At 46.3% G+C, this 17,894-nt stretch overlaps 1 protein-coding gene across 1 annotated transcript; it reads left to right on the forward strand.

Moving 5' to 3' along the window:
* The first annotated feature begins 13,430 nt into the window (after positions 1-13,430).
* On the forward strand, positions 13,431-17,066 carry LOC132571958 (C-type lectin domain family 2 member D-like). Its single transcript, XM_060238750.1, has 4 exons — positions 13,431-13,467; positions 13,576-13,751; positions 14,049-14,146; positions 16,927-17,066. Exons 1-4 carry the CDS (start codon positions 13,431-13,433, stop codon positions 17,039-17,041), a joined length of 426 nt encoding a protein of 141 aa, XP_060094733.1. The 3' UTR covers positions 17,042-17,066.
* The last annotated feature ends 828 nt before the right edge of the window (positions 17,067-17,894 follow it).

Raw genomic sequence — 17,894 nt, forward strand, 5'->3', positions numbered from 1 at the left:
CAGAAGAATCCGGTGCAAATCGCGGGGTGGGCGCAGGTGCAAGTTGAGTGGGGGTCCTTCTACGGCCCACTGGACATCCTGGTGGTTAAGCGCCAGCTTACCACCCTACTAGGCCTGGCCTGGTTCAAACCCCTGGGGATCCGCTTGGAGGGGGTGGGGAAAACCCTAATGGCCAGGGGGTTCGGGGAAATATGCAAAGAGTTCCCTGATGTGTTCGATGGCTCCCTAGGGAACTACAAAGGGCCAGCCATCTCCCTACCCCTAGACCCCGCGGTCAGGCCGATCCAGCTCAAGGCGAGGAGGGTCCCGTTCGCCTTAAAACCAAAAATAGAGGCCGAAGGAGTCCTAGAGCCGGTGGACTACGCCACCTGGGAGATCCCCATAGTAACCCCAATCAAGCCGAACGGGGAAGTGAGGATCTGTGCAGACTATAAGTGCACAATAAATAAGGCGCTGCAGGATAACCCCTACCCAGTGCCGGTGGTGAGCCACGTTCTGGCTGCCCTAGCGGGGTCTAAGATCTTCGGGAAGCTGGACCTGGCACAGGCCTACCAGCAACTACCGGTAGACGCTAAGATGGCGGAGGCCCAAACCATTGTGACCCACAGGGGGGCCTTCCGGGTGAGGAGGCTACAGTTCGGGGTTAGCGTCGCTTCGGGGATCTTCCAGAGTATAATGGACGCTCTTCTTAAAGGGATCCCCGGAGTCCAGCTGTTCTTCGATGACGTTTTAGTCGCTGCCCCGGACCCCGAAGGCAACCGACTAAGAGAGGTGCTCCGCCGGTTCCAGGCATTGGGGCTCAAAGTCAAGCGGGAGAAATGCCTGCTGGGGGTTCCACGGGTGGAGTTCCTGGGGTTCGCCGTAAATGCAGCGGGAATCCACCCAACGGAAGAAAAGACACGAGCCATCGTGCAAGCCCCGGCCCCCACCTGCAAAGCGGAGCTACAAAGCTTCTTGGGGGTACTTAACTTTTATCATTCATTCCTCCCCCACAAGGCAGCCCTAGCAGAGCCCCTTCATCGCCTGCTGGACAAAAAAGCCCCTTGGGTTTGGGGCACACGACAAGCCGCTGCGTTTCAGGCGGTCAAGGACGTCCTGGTGTCCAATGCGGTGCTCCACCATTTTGACGAGGGCCTCCCCACCATCCTGGCCTGTGATGCATCGCCTTATGGGTTGGGAGCAGTCCTGGGGCACCAACTCCCGGACGGGAGGGAGGTACTGGTAGCGTACTACTCCCGCACACTGACTCCGGCCGAGCGCAATTACGCGCAGATAGACAAGGAGGCTCTGGCAATCGTGGCGGGGGTCCGCAAGTTCCATGAATATCTGTACGAACGGAGGTTCACGATTGCTACAGACCACAAGCCCCTCCTAGGTCTGTTGGCCCCAGACCGACAAACTCCCCAAATTCTATCACAGCGTGTGCTGAGGTGGAACCAATTCCTCAACTCATACACTTACACATTGGTCCACCGAGCCGGCAAGGCTATGGGTCATGCGGACGCACTCAGCCGGCTGCCACTTCCTGAAGTAGGTCCAGACCCCGCCCCCGCACACCAGGTAATGCTAATGGAGAGCCTCCCGGAGCCGCCCCTCCACGCAGCGGAGGTAGCTAAGGCCACCCAGAAACACAAGACCCTAGCATGGGTGCTCGACTGGGTGGTGAGGGGCTGGCCAGAGGGGAACATGGGGGAAGAATTCAAGCCATATAAGGTCAGGAGGGAGGAACTAGCAGCACACAAAGGTTGCCTATTATGGGGAAGTAGGGTGGTGATCCCGCCTCCGCTGCAGAAGTGTGTCCTAGAATCCCTACACGAGACCCATCCCGGCATAGTCCAAATGAAGGCCCTGGCCAGAAGCTACGTTTGGTGGCCGGGGATGGATGGGGAGATTGAGAGCTGGATTCGCAGGTGCCAGACGTGCCAGGAGTCACGGCCCGAGCCACCCAGCGCCCCCATCACAAGGTGGGAGTCCACCCGGAAGCCATGGTCGAGACTCCACCTCGACTTCGCGGGGCCATTCCAGGGGCAGATCTTCATGATAATAGTGGACTCCTACACCAAATGGTTGGAGGTCATCCCCGTAGGGTCCACCTCGTCCGCAGCCGTGGTCAGAGCGCTGCGCAGGGTCTTATGCACACACAATATCTCGGACACCATAGTCTCTGATAACGGGACCGTGTTCACCTCGGCCGACTTCCAGGCGTTCCTCCAGAGATATCTGATTAGGCACATAAGGTCTGCCCCCTTCCACCCGGCCACCAACGGCCAGGCCGAGCGGATGGTCCGCACAACAAAAGAAGCCCTGAGCCGAATCATACAGGGCGACTGGGACCACAGGTTGGCCGCGTTCCTGTTCGATAATCGGGTCACCCCCAACCCTGTCACGGGGGTTAGTCCGGCCGAGCTCCTCATGGGGCGCAAACTCATAACCCGACTGGACAGACTACACCCCGACAGGGCTTCAGAGACCCGCGGAAATCCCGAGGTCCGGGACGCGGCCAGGGGTTTCTTTGTGGGCGACCCAGTATACGCCCGGAACTATGCGAGGGGGCCTGAGTGGGTGGCAGGCCGAGTGCTACGAGTAACGGGGTCCCGCCACTACGATATATCAACCGAGGGGGGCCAGGTATTACGGCGGCACATAGACCAGCTACGCCGCCGCACGCTACCGGAGGAAACGGCAGACACAGAAGGGGCGAGATCCGGGGAGGAGCCAACCGAGGGCTGACCAGAGGACGCGACCCCAACACCGGCTACACCGCCGCACGAAGCGCTGGGACCGACAGAGGCCGAGAGTCCAACGGAACCAGACCCGCAGCCTCTGGCCACACCTCGGCCCACCGACGCACCAGCAGCGGAAGCCGCGCCGCCTCCACCGGACCTCCCTAGAAGATCCACCAGGGAGCGCTGCCCCCCCGCATACCTTAAGGACTATGTGCATTAACCAGGGGGGGAGGGGTGTAGTGTATCAGCAGCCATACGCGACACGCGCAGAGGCGACTGGGCTGTCCCAGGCGCCTCCAGCACGGGGCGCGTAATCCCCCGCCAATCACCAGCTGTGGCGGGAAGTTTAACAGGTCAGGATTGGCCTGACCTGCCCAGTAGGCTGTATCGGAGACTGTACATAAGCGGGACCCGGCCTGCGTGTTCTCTCTCTTGCAACGTGCTCCTAATAAAGAATGTTGCCCAACTCGCGTCTCCAGTCTGAGTACGTTACATAGAGCTTCAGAGTGGGGTCTGCGAGACCCAGGTTCTTGTTATGGAAACCGACTGGGTGATTTTGGACCACTCACAGGAGAATGATGCAAGCTGCTTTGCCTCCTCACCCCTCACTGTGGAGAAAGACAGCCTATGTAGAGGCTGTGGGGAGGGCGAAGGCGATGGAAAGTTGGAGTCAGAGGGGCAGATAAAGGGAAGGAGATAGGGTTGCCAACTCCAGGTTAGGAAATTCCTGGATATTTAAGGAGGGGCTCGGAGAGAGTGAGATTTAAGGAGGGGTTGAACCTCATACAGGTACAATGCCATTTCCTCTTAGGGAACCACTGTTGCCAATCTCCAGGTAAGGGCTGGAGATCACTCGGAATTATAACTGCTCTCCAGATGGCAAAGACAGCTCCCCTTGAGGTGTGTGTGGGGGGAGTGAATGCCTTCACTTGGGTAGGTGGGAAGGCAGCAAGGGGGGCATTTGCCTGGAGCCTACTTCTAGAGCCTATTGCATTTTTCTTCACAACAGGCCTAGTCATCTATAAAGCTCTTCATAGCCTAGGAGCCACATAACTTGCAGTGTTCTGGCAGACAGCTCCCCTCATCTCAGGAGAGCCTTCTGAAAGTTCCTCTCTGAAAATGAGGAAGATCACCAACCACCCAAACACACATATTTTCTGTGGTGTTTCCTATCATGCGGAACTGCCTACTTTAGGAGATAGTTCTATCTTGCAAAATGTGCAAAACAGAATGTTTAGGAGGGCATTCTTATAATGGAATTAGACCAGTCATGTAGAAATAGATCTACAGCAATGACTACTGTTGGTATCATCTGACTTTTACTGCATTGTCTAATATCTTAGATCCAAATAGGCAGCTGTGTTGGTCTGAAGTAGTAGAATAAAATAGGAGTCGATTGCACCTTTAAGACCAACTTAGTTTTATTCAGAACGTAAGCTTTCATGTGCATGCACATTTCTTCAGACGAGGAATGAGGTACAGTAAGCAGAGCCACATATAGTTGGTGGGGTTTGGAATGCCAAGCGGTACAAAATTAAAAACCAATAGCACAGGGGTGGCCAACAGTAGCTCTCCAGAAGTTTTTTGCCTACAACTCCCGTCACCCCCAGCCAGCATGGCTGATGGCTGGGGCTGATGGGAGTTGTAGGCAAAAACATCTGGAGAGCTACCGTTGGCCACCCCTGCAATAGCAGAATAGTAAAATTAACAAATTCAGAAAACCTTTGATCTGGGTTGAATTAGCTGGGAAACCATAAAACAGTAACATGTCAGAATGTGAGAATGCCTGTTAATTATTCTATTGCTAATAAACCTGGGTCAAAAAGAAGGCATTTCTTCCCCAGAAGTTTTTCCTGTCCAACTAATTTACCTTTTAACATGTAACATAAATATATACATCATTCTAGTTTGCCATTAGGAAAAAATACATTAAAATATAGTAGATGGGTTTAATATATGTAATGAGATAAACAGCCAATATCCCTTGTTTGAGTATGTCAATACAAAAGCATTATTCTAATACACTATCCTAAAGGAGAAATATATTGGAATACTGTGGATATATCACCCTACTTGGTGAAAGTGGGTTTAGCATATATAATAAGATTAAAAAAAACCAAAACAACATCTCTGTTCAGTCCTGGGGAGGTGTTTGTTCCAAGTTTCATAATAGTTTGTAATTCAGCAATTCCCCTCTATTATCTTGTAAGCCCACACTCTGCATTGCTCACACAAAACCTCAACTTCAGGCAGTCTGCTGGTCTCATTGCTGCTCACATTGTCTTTGAATTTGTATTCCTAGTCCTATTTCATGTTCTAATGCCGTATGATCACACTGCTCGCCTGCTTTTTACTATGCAATCTCCTTTTACTGAGAAAGTTAGGCTATAAAGCTAAATAAATAGGCTCATAGACACTTGAATTCTTCACATCTTTCCCCATTATGGCCAAAGGGTGCTGCTGCTGCACAACGCCCTTTTTTCAGGGATTCCCCTTCGACGTCACTATTTTCATGGATGAAGTGCCTAAAAGTCTGGATTCTTAAAGTGCTGCCCCCGCAGAGCATGGTTAGCAGCTTGTTTTAAATCAGAAATTAAGTTATTTGGCTTTAAGATGAAGCACCATGGGATATGTAGTTTAAGTACACTGTAGGTCATATGCTCTGATGTAGCGCACGCTATTGGTCTAGATAAGCCCCTTTCTGGGGGCAAAAAAGTGTCTTGCTTTCGTTTGTTTCACAAGTTGTGAGCCGCAAAGAGAGGGGCAGATTCGCTTCTTTTAAACCACCAGTAATAGCACTAGAACTGGATCATTAAGGATGCCCTGTATTAGTCATCCACCAGGTGAATCGTGAGTTATGGCTTTGAATGCGTGAGATATCGTAATAAATAATAATGTAAGCTTCTTTGGCTGTGTGCTGGATACTTTCGCGCAACGGGGCTGAGCTGTCAGCTGACCGCTAAACTTGAACACTTAAGCCTGGGGTACGCTACAGCTAGGGTTGCTGACAGCCAGGGGTGGGTGGGATGGCCGTCGCTTTACTAGAGGCTTGATGAGTGGAACTGAGTTTTTAATGGCAAGGAAGCAAAGCACATCACCTGGCAAGTGTCCTATAGAGCGTCTGTTAGAGGACAGGACATTTTCTCCACCTCCCCAGCAACGTTCCTTCTAAGCTGAGTTAGCCTCCAGCTCACACATTTTATCTTAGTTCAGGAAAAAATAGCCCCAGAGCACAATAATTTTTGCAGTAGCTCATAACTTTAATGCCACTAGCTCACAAAGTAGAATTTTTGCTCACAAGGCTCTGTTGCTTAGAGGGAACATTGCTCCCCAGGGAGTTAGATCCAGATAGGCAGCCGTCTGAATTGTAGAACAAAATAGGAGTCAATTGCACCTTTAAGACCAACTTAGTTTTATTCAGAACATAAGCTTTCGTGTGCATGCACACTTCTTCAGACGAGGAATGAGGTACAGTAAGCAGAGCCACATATAGCTGGTGGGGTTTGGAATGCCAAGTGGTACAAAGTTAAAAACCAGTAGCAGAATAGTAAAATTAACAAATTCAGAAAACCTTTGATCTGGGTTGAATTAGCGTGGGAAACCATAAAACAGTAACATGTCAGAATGTGAGAATGCCTGTTAATTATTCTATTGCTAATAAACCTGGGTCAAAAAGAAGGCATTCCTTTCCCAGAAGTTTTTCCTGTCCAACTAATTTACCTTTTAACATGTGACATAAATATATACATCATTCTGTTTAAATCATATTGGCTGTTTATCTCATTACATATACTAAACCCATCTTCCACTATTGTTTCCTAATGGCAAACTAGAGTGATGTATATATCAAACATGTATACTCAGAAGTAAATCCCATTGAACTAACTGGGACTTATTCCCTTGAAAATGTATTTAGGATTTCATCTGCAGCAGCCAAATCAACACTGGGCCACTGCGCCTGTGTCTGTTGTAAAATAAATAAGCTGTGGCCACATTTCTCCAAAAGTGGTTTGCGCATTATCATTCCTCCCAGCACCTCCCTCCATACCCTCCTTGAACCTGCAAACATCTGACTTAAGCTACATAGCAGCTGGATAAATTGCTGGCATTCCATAGTGTATCTATTATTAGCACACAGAAGAACCCAGTTCCACTTGGAATTGCTTTTCTACTGATACTCACAGCGTATATTAGATAACCTCCTCCATGTATAATTGTATCCTGCTGCCTCTTGTAATGGAGTGGTAGGTTTTAAAAAGCTGGTGTGGAAGTCTGGTTCCTTAGGGAGAAGGTGTGTGAAAGGTGGAAGAATGTTATGTGTGTGTTATGGTTATCAGGCAACAGGGTTGGGCAGAGCAAGAACTTAAAGGAGCATGTGCATCCAAGTTGTTGGCTGGGTATGAATGCAGGTTAGTAGACATTCAGAACATGTGTTGCCTATGAAATTGGCCATGTGCAGTTTGTGTCTGCCCACCTGCACCAAGGATATCTCAGTAGCAGAAAGAAAAGTAATACAGGATCTCTCTTTCAAATGCTTAAATTCTAGAAAAGATTAGAGTTCTACATTCCTGGCTTTCTGCAAACTATATAAACTGGAATTATTCAAGAGGGCTTTTATGTGCAGGCAATAAGATAGAACTTAACAAAGTTATTTGGATAAATTAGTAGGGACTGTAGCCTATACTACTGTGTAGAGCCAGGACCAGCACATCCACTAGGCAGTCATAGGCAGCTGCCTAGGATGTGGACCTAGGGGGGCTCTGATTTGGGCCCTCCCACCCTCAGCTCCTCAGCAAGGGAAATAGGCAAGCGCAACAGTGCAGCTCTTACACCTCAAACTGTGTGTGCTGCCCAGCCACTGCTGCTCAGCCTCCTGGGCTCTGAAGGCTGAGTGATTGCCACCAGGTGGCATGCGTGCTCTGAGGCACAGGAGCCATGTGGCAACACCATGGTGCTTGCCCTCACCGAGAGAGAGGGTGGGGGGAGGAAAGGTGTGGGCAGCAGGGCCAGGGGCCAAGGCCTTGCCTTGGGTGCCAGATGCCCTGAAGGTGTACCTGTGAAGAGCTTGTTGTGAGTAGGATCCTACTGTGTAATTTTTGCAGTTTTTAACATGTCACATTAATACTTGAGCTATGCTTCAGTTCTGTTTCTAGGATTTTTATTTGTTCTACAACCTTAATCTTATGGCATTGTTCCTTAAGGCTGAGAACAGATGAGCGTTCTGGGGCGGCTGGGAGGCATTCCAAATCAGGACGGCTCAAAAAGAGCCTCCAGACAGTCCCCAGCAAAGCAGCCCCATCCCGTCTGTGAGGTGGCTGGTACCTCCACACAGGAAGGCACCCTAGAAGCTGGATACCCTGCTTTTTCCCCTTGGGGGGGGAAGTGCTGGTGTGCACTAGCGCTCTGATTGCTTGCATTAAAAAAAAACCCCGGAACAGCTTGGGGCGGCTTCGCAGCTCCAGGCCGCCAAGTCGCCTCCTGCTCGCCCTTCTCCTTCCAGATGATGTTGATATGCCTGGTGGCCAGCCCAAAAATTTGCTACCATTTCCAAAGTGGTAGCTTTTTGAGCTGGGTGGAGCGGCCTGAAGGACGGGGTGAGTGCGGGATGGGGACGCCTGGCAGATGTTTGTGGTTGGAGGGATTTTTTGGGCCGACTCAGAGGCGTCTCTGAGTCGGCCCAAAGTGCCGGTCTGTAATCAGCCTAAATGTCCCATCCTGTTGTCTGCATTGACTCACTTTATGTAATCCGCCTTGAGTCGCAGTGAGAAAGGTGGATTATAAATAATGGAAATAAATTAAATAAGTATTTTATGGACAATAAATATTTTGTCATAAAGCTGCACAAAATGTTGAATTGATTTTGATGATGCATTGCAAAATAAAGTCAGTTTTTAAGGTCTGGTAAGGTGACTTAACACAACCTCTCTAAAATAATCAAACTCCTTATAATTATAAAGAGAGTTCCTGAATTGAGTCAAGAGTAGCATTGTGGGTATGATTCTCCAGATTTACGGAAAATTTTGATTTAAAAGGATGCATTGAATAAAATAATGTTCAGCCCAGCAAATGCACCATGAGCCTTATTTTCATGCATTTTAACAGCTAACACTTGTATTAAATGAAAAGCTTCATAGAGGCTTAATTAATGTATACCCTTTACCCAGTCATCCAGTATTAGTGTCTCTATGAACAACTTTTTAATTCAGTCCATGTTTTGTATTCATCCTAAATAACATTAAAAAGGATGTTCTTCCATTTTTAAAGTAAACTGGTAAAACAGATATATGATCAGAATCAGATGTTGCACGTTATACAAAGTGATCTAAAGTTGGTTTCATGTGCCTGGGCACAACAAGGTTTTTACTTGACTTCAGCTTCACTTCATTAACCCACCTGCTCTGAGACTGATAAACTATGCCTATTCTGACTTTCTTTTCAAGATGAACCAAGGCCAGGAACTCTGTGTGTGACCCAAATTGAATTTGGAGATTTTTGTCATGTCCTGTGAGAGAGAGCCTTTCTAGAGCCTCATATCTACTGAACAGAGGAAATATAGAAGACAAAGAAACATCTGAGGAACATCAGATGGAGCAGGAGAATCCCTGTTGTGATGGAACACCTAAGCAGATGGCTCAGATGACTGAGACCTCTGAGGAAGCAGAATCTGCCTGTGTAGAAGAACACATGAGGACAGATTCTGCTCCAACAGGTACTATCTAAATATTTCACTCTGATGTGTGCGGCTGTTACCTGTGGCTCATGTGCATAGGTTTATGATATCTCTGAGGGTTGGTCTCAAAGGCCATAAAAGGTTATTTGGCAGCATTTGCTGCTAATCTCAGAGGGTGTAAGGGAGTCTACCAGCCACTTTAAAGGTAGGTGTATGGAGTGATGATCATGATAAGGGCCTCCAGTGGTCATGATGGTCATGAGAAGGGCCTCCTGGCAGCCTTTTTCTCCAGTCTGCTATTGATGCTGGGTTATCGATGCAGGGTTACAAAACCCACTTTGTTGGGACTGGGGAGACAGTACAGCTTCAAGCTGTGGTGCTGGTAGCATTTTATGCAGCATTAAAAATAAGTGAGTTGCTGGCATCCTCGCAATGGGATGTTTCACAAAAATGGCTAAAGCAGGAGGGGTTGTGGCTCTCTGCAGAGGAGGTCAGGCTGGTGATGTGCAGTTCCAGGTTTGTTTGTTTTTTTCTGGAAAAAGAAGTGCCAGAACTCTCAAGAGGGAAATGGAGAAACACACAGTGCTCCTCATGAACTTTTAAACATTTTTTGAGAATTTTGTTTCCATAAAGAGGTTCTAGAACTCTGTTCCGCTGCATTCCCCCAGAAAGAAAAAAAGCCCTGTACAGGTCTAAGACTGATCAGCACGGCAGGAAGTTCAGTGTGGTCCTGCAAATCACAAGGAGACTTCAGCTATGCCCAGTGCAAGCTCTAGCGGTCTGCATGAAGTTAAGGGGCACAGCCCTAGGCTACCTTTTTCAGCATAGCAGAGGTTCTCCACTGATGCAGTTTCAATTTTGGTTAGTCACTAGAAACATCTTGGCGGAGATCAGGTTACCTGCATGGGAATGTGGCACCATTCCATTTTGGCACTACTTCTACGACAGCAAAATTAGGGCTGTCAGCATGTGCTATTCAGAAAATTGAACTCAGTCAGAGAAGCCTCCATCCATCATAATGTATTCTGCCTGCAATGGAAGAACCACTTAAACTTGGAGGAAGACTCTTTAGGCTGGAGGAACTGCCCCTGACTTGAGGCAGGATGCACACCATTGAGCATTTTTCAGAATATACAGATTTTGTTTCTTGGGCAGATCTTGGAATTCATGGTGCACAAATCTCTGCATTATGGGGCTTCAAGTGCCATGCCAGTTTTTTTAATATGTTCAAGGGTATGGGAGACATAATTTAGTGGTGGCTTCTAAACTCATTTCTAAACGGAGGATCTTAGGAGACGTCCCAGTTTTGCCAGCTCATTTAAAAACTTGTTCAATCCAGCTGTCCATTTCCTGATATGTAGCTCATTGATTTCAACTTTGCCTCCTGCTTTCTCTTCTAGGCCTGTTCCTGTGAACAATGGATTTGTTGCATTGCAGTCAGTTCTTGCACTGTACCTTTGCCTTCTTGTGGACGCTGTTGCTGCCATCTTCTAATTCTGCCTCCAGCTTTATTCGTGCTCTTGCAAAGGCTTGGGTTTCTATAAAATGAGAAATTCTCATTCAGCAAGTATTGAGGTGCTATAATGAGGAATGCCTTGAACCCTCCTCCATGGATTCTTATTCCCACTCCAACACACTCCAAACATGTGCTATTTAAAGACCAGCTGAAGCAGAACTTCTTTCAGAAATTTTCCATTTGCTGCCAGACTTCTCATGAGGCTAAGTCCCCATTCTCTGAGCCAGTTAGGAAGACCACTAATAGTCCCCATCCCACTGCTGTGCCCAATCATGCTGTGGACCCTATTCATGTCAGGGAATGATATTTGCTCCCTGTTAAAAAAAAAAAAAAAAGAAAAAGCCCTGGTGATAGGAACAACTCTTAATCTTTTCCAGTATTTTGTTGATAGAGTGCTTATTTGTATGTTCTATTTTCACCTCCTATCCCAGGTTTGTGTTTGAGTTTACTTAGGGGCCTTTGATGAAGAACTTTATCAAAAGCTTTCTGGAAGTCTAAGTAAACAACATTACTGGGTCACCTTTGTAGTTGCAGAATATGGACCCTACAGATATATCCATGGTTCCTGGAGCCTCCCTTTCTTGCGGCATTTTCACTTGACCCTAAGGCAAGATCGCCCCCTTAATTCCAAAGAAATAGCATTTCATCATGGCTTTCCTCAGCTCTATGTTGCTGTCACCCAGTGTTTTAGTCAGCACAACTGCTTTACAGTTTGTCTTCCTTGTGCTCACTGTCTTGCTTCCATTGACTTTGAGTCATCCTTGTTTGTGGAGTTCCAGAAATAATCCAATCCATGCTTTGGAGTTCACTTTCAATGAATTTACTACAACAGGATTTTGCAAAAAGACAATAACTGACTTCATGCCACTAATACAACAGAGATGCTCTCAAAGCACAAGCACTAACATGGACTAACACACAGCAGAAAAAGAGAAACAACAAGAGGTAGGCTGAACTTCAGGAGAAAACATTCAATAAACCTAAACACTAGGAGAATGCACCACAGCACCCCCTAGGATACAAGTGGACTAATTCTCTCTTTGAGTTGTATTTACAGTAACTAGACTCTTAGCAAGATCAAGATGGGTAGCCATGTTTGCCTGTAGCAGTGGAAAAGAGTAAGAGTTCAGTAGCACCTTAAAGTCTAACAAAATTTGTGGTAGGGTATGAGCTTTCATGAGTCATTGCTCACTACTTCAGAACTGCATTGAAGATGTGAGCAGTGACTCACAGAAAGCTCATTCTTTTCTGCTAGAGGTTGTTGCTTCTCCAGCAATCCTCTCTGCCACTTACTACTTACCTCTCAGTACACACTTCTCTATACCATACTCTGTTGACTTTTAAAACTATTCTCAGATTTTAAAATTGATTTCAGAACTCTGGCCACATCTTGGTTTGTGGGGGAGGGAGCAATTCATGTGGATGATACCCTTTCTTTCTATTGGGGAATGCGCAAGAAAACTAACAAGTATTATGTTTCCCCCTTTGCAATTCAGCGCAGAATAACCCTTTATGGAAGTTCATTGTGGGTTCTGTCGCATTAGTTATCCTAATCGCCTTTGGGGTCATCTCTGCAGATGGTAAGCTGGTTGGACTTCAGTGCTATTGCCTTGAAATGTTTCTTCCCAGTTATATTACATGTAGCTGCATATCCTCAGACAGCATGCCAAAAATATTTGTGGATGATTCCCTGGCATTCAGCCACTGTTTTGGTAACCAGAAGACTGGTATGAGCTCATCCTCTGAGTTGCTGTGAAAATAGGTCAAGATTCTGTTTGGGGATCACCTTCCACCTGATCCTATAGCAAAATATTGAACTGGGCATCAGGGCATGAGAATAAATGCCATGTGGTAGCATGGCCTCACATGTCCTTTACACAGGCAGAATGCCACTGCTGGGGCCCTGCTGTTTCATACTTACATGTTGGGAATGTAATAATATCTTCTCTGATTTCTGAAATTCAAAACTTTGCCATCCTCATAAGAGCTGAACGCTGCATTGGCTTTAGATAAATGTCGGAACTTCATAGGTCAGCAAAACAAAGCTTCCAGTTTATGTCTAACCCACTCTGCTGCTTCCCTCTTTCCACAAACTAGAGGTAATTGGCATCTAACAGGCCACTTCTAGAAGTAAAGGCATGAGGCACACACCTTCTTTCCCACCCCAGGGAAAAACAGTTAGTGACTAGAGCAGTATGAAATGCAGAAATGATAGCCGCTGAGGGGTACAGAGAATGATTGATTGCCTGGCTCTGGCACATTAAATTTTATGCCTTGATGCACAGGGCCAGCCCTAGACTGTCTTACACCCTAGGCAAGGCTAGCTTCTAGTACCCCCCCCCACACACACACTGATAACATCACAGAGTCACATGGGGGCACCCAATTTGATGCCACCAGAAGGCCAGCACCTTTGACAATTGCTTAGTTTCTCTAGTGGCAGGGCCAGCCCTGTTGATACATTTGCTAGTTCTTAAGGCACCAGAAGGCTTAATTCTTTTGGCTGCATCAGATCAACATGGTGGCCTCGCTGGAAACAAAACACACCTGTGCATGTAAGTGCTAAGGGCACCTAGGATAGATGGTGGATCTCCTGATGCCAGTCTTCTATCTGTGTTTCCCTGTTAGATAATGGCATGGTGAATGATCTGTTTCTTCTCCAGTACTAGCAAGAAGATCTAAACCATTGCCCTGTGTCCCACCTTGCCCGACTGACTGGATTAGATCTCAAGGAATGTGCTATTACTTTTCAAAAGAAAAAAGGAACTGGACCTCTAGCCAGAACTTCTGCTTGTTCCAGAAGGCCACCTTGCTCACTTTTAATCCCAGCCTGGAAAAGGTGAGAAGCATCAATGCAGTTGTCCGTGCTTGTTTATTGATAGGCAATGTCATAGCTTTCCGAACCTAATAGCGCTGGTGGATTTGTATAGCGGGGAGGGGCAAGAGTGCTTTCAGAACACTAAAAGCTTCCTTGACTCAGTCAGCATAGGATTCATTCCCAAATATGTGACTGCTTGAAGCAAAACTCAGAACAAGTGACTGCAAATATATATATTTTTTTTAAAAAATAAACTGATTATCTCAGTTGCCAGCTGCAGTTCAGGGCTGTAACATGCTCACCTTCTTGTCTTAAAAGGATTTTGTGATGCTTCACAAAGGCAAAGCCCCTTTTTGGATTGGTCTCAAAAGAGAACCAAATCAGCCCTGGAAATGGACAAATGGAGAAAATGCAACGTGAGTGTTATTTGTTTCCTTACAGTCTTGACTGGAAAGTCTCAACTGTTGAGAGGCCTTTTGTTTGGAAAGTGATGTTAAGCAAGGTCATCTTATTGCTCAGAACCGTTGTTATTCTGCACAATAACTTACTTTCTTGTAACTTGGCTGCTGAAACTAAGGTCAAGTTCAAGGCTTAGGGCCTCCTTTCTTAAAGCCCTTCCCCCCACTCCTCACATGTAGGGTTGCCAGCCTCCAGGTGGTGTCTGGAGATCTCCTGGAATTATAACTACAGGCTGCTTCGGAAGTTCCTCCCCAAACTCCACCCTCCTCAGGCGCCATTCCCAAAATCTCCAGGTATTTTCCAACCTGGAGCTGGCAAGCCTATTCACACACCTTGGCTTAAGCAAAGCAATTGTATTCATGACAACGGGGGGAAATACAATTTGCACCTCTGAATATGGTACTCCTCCACCCCACCCCCAAGCTCCTTTCCTTTCCCATCTCCAAACTCTGGAGATGAGTGATGATCTCTCTCTCTCTCTCTTCCCCTTCCTCATTCTCTCTCTCTCTCTCTCTCCCCCTTCCTTTCTCTCTCTCTCACACACAAACGTCTTCTCCATAGAGTGAGCTGAGCAGTTAAATCAAGGCAGAAGATTAATTTCTGAAAGAGGAAACCCATTTTAAAAGGCAAGGCGGAGACAAGCAGACAAGGGGAATTGGGGAAGAGAAACACAGACATTAGAAAAAGAAAGTAGTGTTTATCTCTCTTGTGAAGGCAGGCCAAGTATTCCTATTCCTGAGAAATACTGACTCCTGTATACATGGGTCATTGCTCCCTTATTATTTTTGCCATCTTGCCCACCTAACTAAAAAACCTCAAATCGATTTATAAGGCAATTTGGCTAGCTGTGTCGTATGATCAGAGTCTGGCTCCCAGGCTGAACACAGTTTGGCAGCAGCAACAGATTTGTGGGCAAATCCAAAAATCAGAGTCCAAACATGGTCTAAAGGTTCAGAGATACAAGGCAAGTGCAGGGGCAGCAAGGTTGGGAGTAAACAGGCCTTGGATTCAGCAGGAGCTCACAGGAGCACAGCTCCTGAACCTTTCTGCGGGTTCTCTCTCTTCCTCCCCACCTTGTCCATTAAATAGTAGGTGCAGCTTCATAACAATTTCTGGATGAGCTCCACCACCTATTTTTCTACATTGCTCCCACAGCCAGTCTCTCCCTTTCTCTGCCCTTTATAATCCACCTTGCAGTTGTATTGCATCATGCAGGCATGCACATACCCTCCCTCCCTGTCTGGATCAGGGTGCCACTGGGCTGCTAATCATGGACTCCACCATCTTTCCAACCTCATCATGCTGAATCCTCCTTCATCAATGCTCCAATGGTTTTACAGACAGGGGTGAGGTGGATGGTGGAAAGCTCCCTGATTCTGAGCCATGGGGGTACTGCTGTCAGGCTGTGAATCATTGGTTGGCAGCATGGAAGTAGCTTGTGGCGGGGGGGACCTTCTTCACATAGGCATTCTGAAGAGGCCTCTGGCCCTTCGTGGTTAATTTTGACCAGCTGACCCACAACAAAGAGGCTGTGGAACCTCTGGGAAAGGGGGCACTGGGGGCTGTCCATCACAGGGTCCTTTGTTTTTTTAAAAAACTATTGTGATATATTGTAATAACGTATCTTCATTTGTCATCAAATGTTAGTACACATATATAACATTTTCTCCACCCCACCCACCAGCCTTTTGTGACCTCCAGCAGTGCATGCCCCTTATCAAACGTTCCCGTATTATTATTTAATCTAATTTGTTATAAGGTAAAAAACTTTGTCTATTAGAAAATCTTTCTCCAAAAAACTCAAAAGTTATAATCCATCTTCATGGTATTTCTTCTTAGTCATTGGGAAAAAGAAAAGAGGTTATAATCCAATAATCATGTTTTTTAAACTGTAATTGTATATTGTTTCTTTAAAGATTAACCATTGTCAAAGATCACCAAATGTCCTTTAACGTTCCATTGTTTTTCAATATATTTTTGAAACTTTCCCCAGTCATTTTTAAATTTCTCTAAATCTTGTTCTTTTAAGATTCTCGTAAGTTTGTCCATTTCACTCCAGTGCATAACTTTCAGAGTCCATTTCCATACTTATAGTATTTTGTCTTGTTTCCACACTTGCGCATACAATGTCTGTGCAGCTGAAAGCATGTACCAAATTATTGTTCTATCTTGCTTTTGAAATTTTTCCATTTGTAATCCCAGCAGGAAAATATCTAGTGCTTTCTTAATATTATATCCCAAAACTTTCGAGATCTCCTGCTGAATCATTTGCCAGAATTGCTTCGCCTTTTCGCAAGTCCACCACATATGGTAAAAAGATCCTTCATGGCATTTACATTTCCAGCATCTATCCAACAACTGATTGTTCATTTTTGCCAGTTTCTTAGGTGTCATGTACCATCACAGGGTCCTTTGGAGCCCCTTTGTTACTGGTGGCAGAAACTGGTGGCAGAAGGGCTTGTGCAAACATCCCCTCCAAAAGGTCCAGAGCAATGTTTTCCCAAGCCTATGTGGGTTTATGCAGACAGAAATTTTGGAATTATGTGCACAGCTGAGAGCAGGGTTCCCATGAATTCACCTGTGCAAACATTTGATGATAATTTAAGCATCCTTTCTAATTCTAAACATCCTTTTATTGAAAACTGCTCTGAACCATATTCCCCTAAAAAAGAATCTGTATCTGTGGGGATTTGGCTACCTCTTCTTTGATACAAGCTTTATGGTGTTTGTATTACAGGCTGGAAGTAATTGGAGAAGGACACTGTGCTTATCTAAACAATGAAGCTGCTGCCATCTCATTAAGATGCCGCACAGAACTCTTTTGGATCTGCCAGAAAACTGAAGCAAGCTGAAGGGGAAGAAATAACATGGACATTAGGGTTGCAAATCTGTTAGAGACATTGGTAGGGGGATGGGGGAACATTCTGGTAGCTGGAAGTATTGCCCATGATGTGCCATCTCCAGAAATGACGTTGCATGCCATTCCTGTGTCACCTGGAAGTGACATGGGCACATCAGGTTGATGCACTGGTTTTTGAGCAAAACTCTATGGTAAAATTGCCTTCAAACCATAAGAGTTTTGCCCCAAAACCAAAGTCCCCCCCCCCCCCGGTGTGCCCACATCACTTATGAGTGATGGAGGCACATTATGTAATGTTGCTGTTGGGGAGGAATTTCCTCCCACCAGTCACGTGGTTGATGGAGCAATCCCCCACCCCCAACTGGGGAATGGCAGTTCTAATGGACATTATTTCATAAAATGTGCTGGAATGTCAAGCCTGTGAGCACTTTTGTATCTTGAGAGCAGGTAGTGGGTGCCAACCTCGAAATGGCTTCTGAGGAAGAAGAGGCACAGCAAGTTCCAAATTACTGGAATCTTTCAAGCCAAGGCTCTTTCTACAATGGAGGAAAGTCTTTCCAAAAAAGGTGCTTCCTGCAAACATAAAGATGATGCTTCCTGGACTCTTCTGAAGCACAGGGGTGTCGAACTCATTTTTCATGAGGGCCAGATCTGATATAAATAAGACCTTGTTGGGCCGGGCCATGTGAGGTTGGGCTGAGCCATGTCGGGCTGAGCCATGTGTGTACCTATCTAAGATGAAGTAACAGAGATATAAACTTTATAAAGGATAAAAACACAATTAAATATATTTTTTAAAAAACTTCAAACATGCTTGAAACATTAGCACTCATTGGTCTTAATGA

Source organism: Heteronotia binoei, chromosome 5, assembly GCF_032191835.1.
Source record: "Heteronotia binoei isolate CCM8104 ecotype False Entrance Well chromosome 5, APGP_CSIRO_Hbin_v1, whole genome shotgun sequence".
NCBI lineage: Eukaryota > Metazoa > Chordata > Lepidosauria > Squamata > Gekkonidae > Heteronotia > Heteronotia binoei.

What these genes read in the sequence shown, in the direction of transcription:
- LOC132571958 (XM_060238750.1), top strand. Translation starts at nt 13,431, where the DNA reads ATGGTGGCCTCGCTGGAAACAAAACACACCTGTGCAT. An exon ending in AACAAAACACACCTGTGCAT is followed by an intron (nt 13,468 to 13,575) that starts GTAAGTGCTAAG and finishes TTTCTTCTCCAG; the next exon opens with TACTAGCAAGAAGATCTAAA. An exon ending in TTAATCCCAGCCTGGAAAAG is followed by an intron (nt 13,752 to 14,048) that starts GTGAGAAGCATC and finishes TTGTCTTAAAAG; the next exon opens with GATTTTGTGATGCTTCACAA.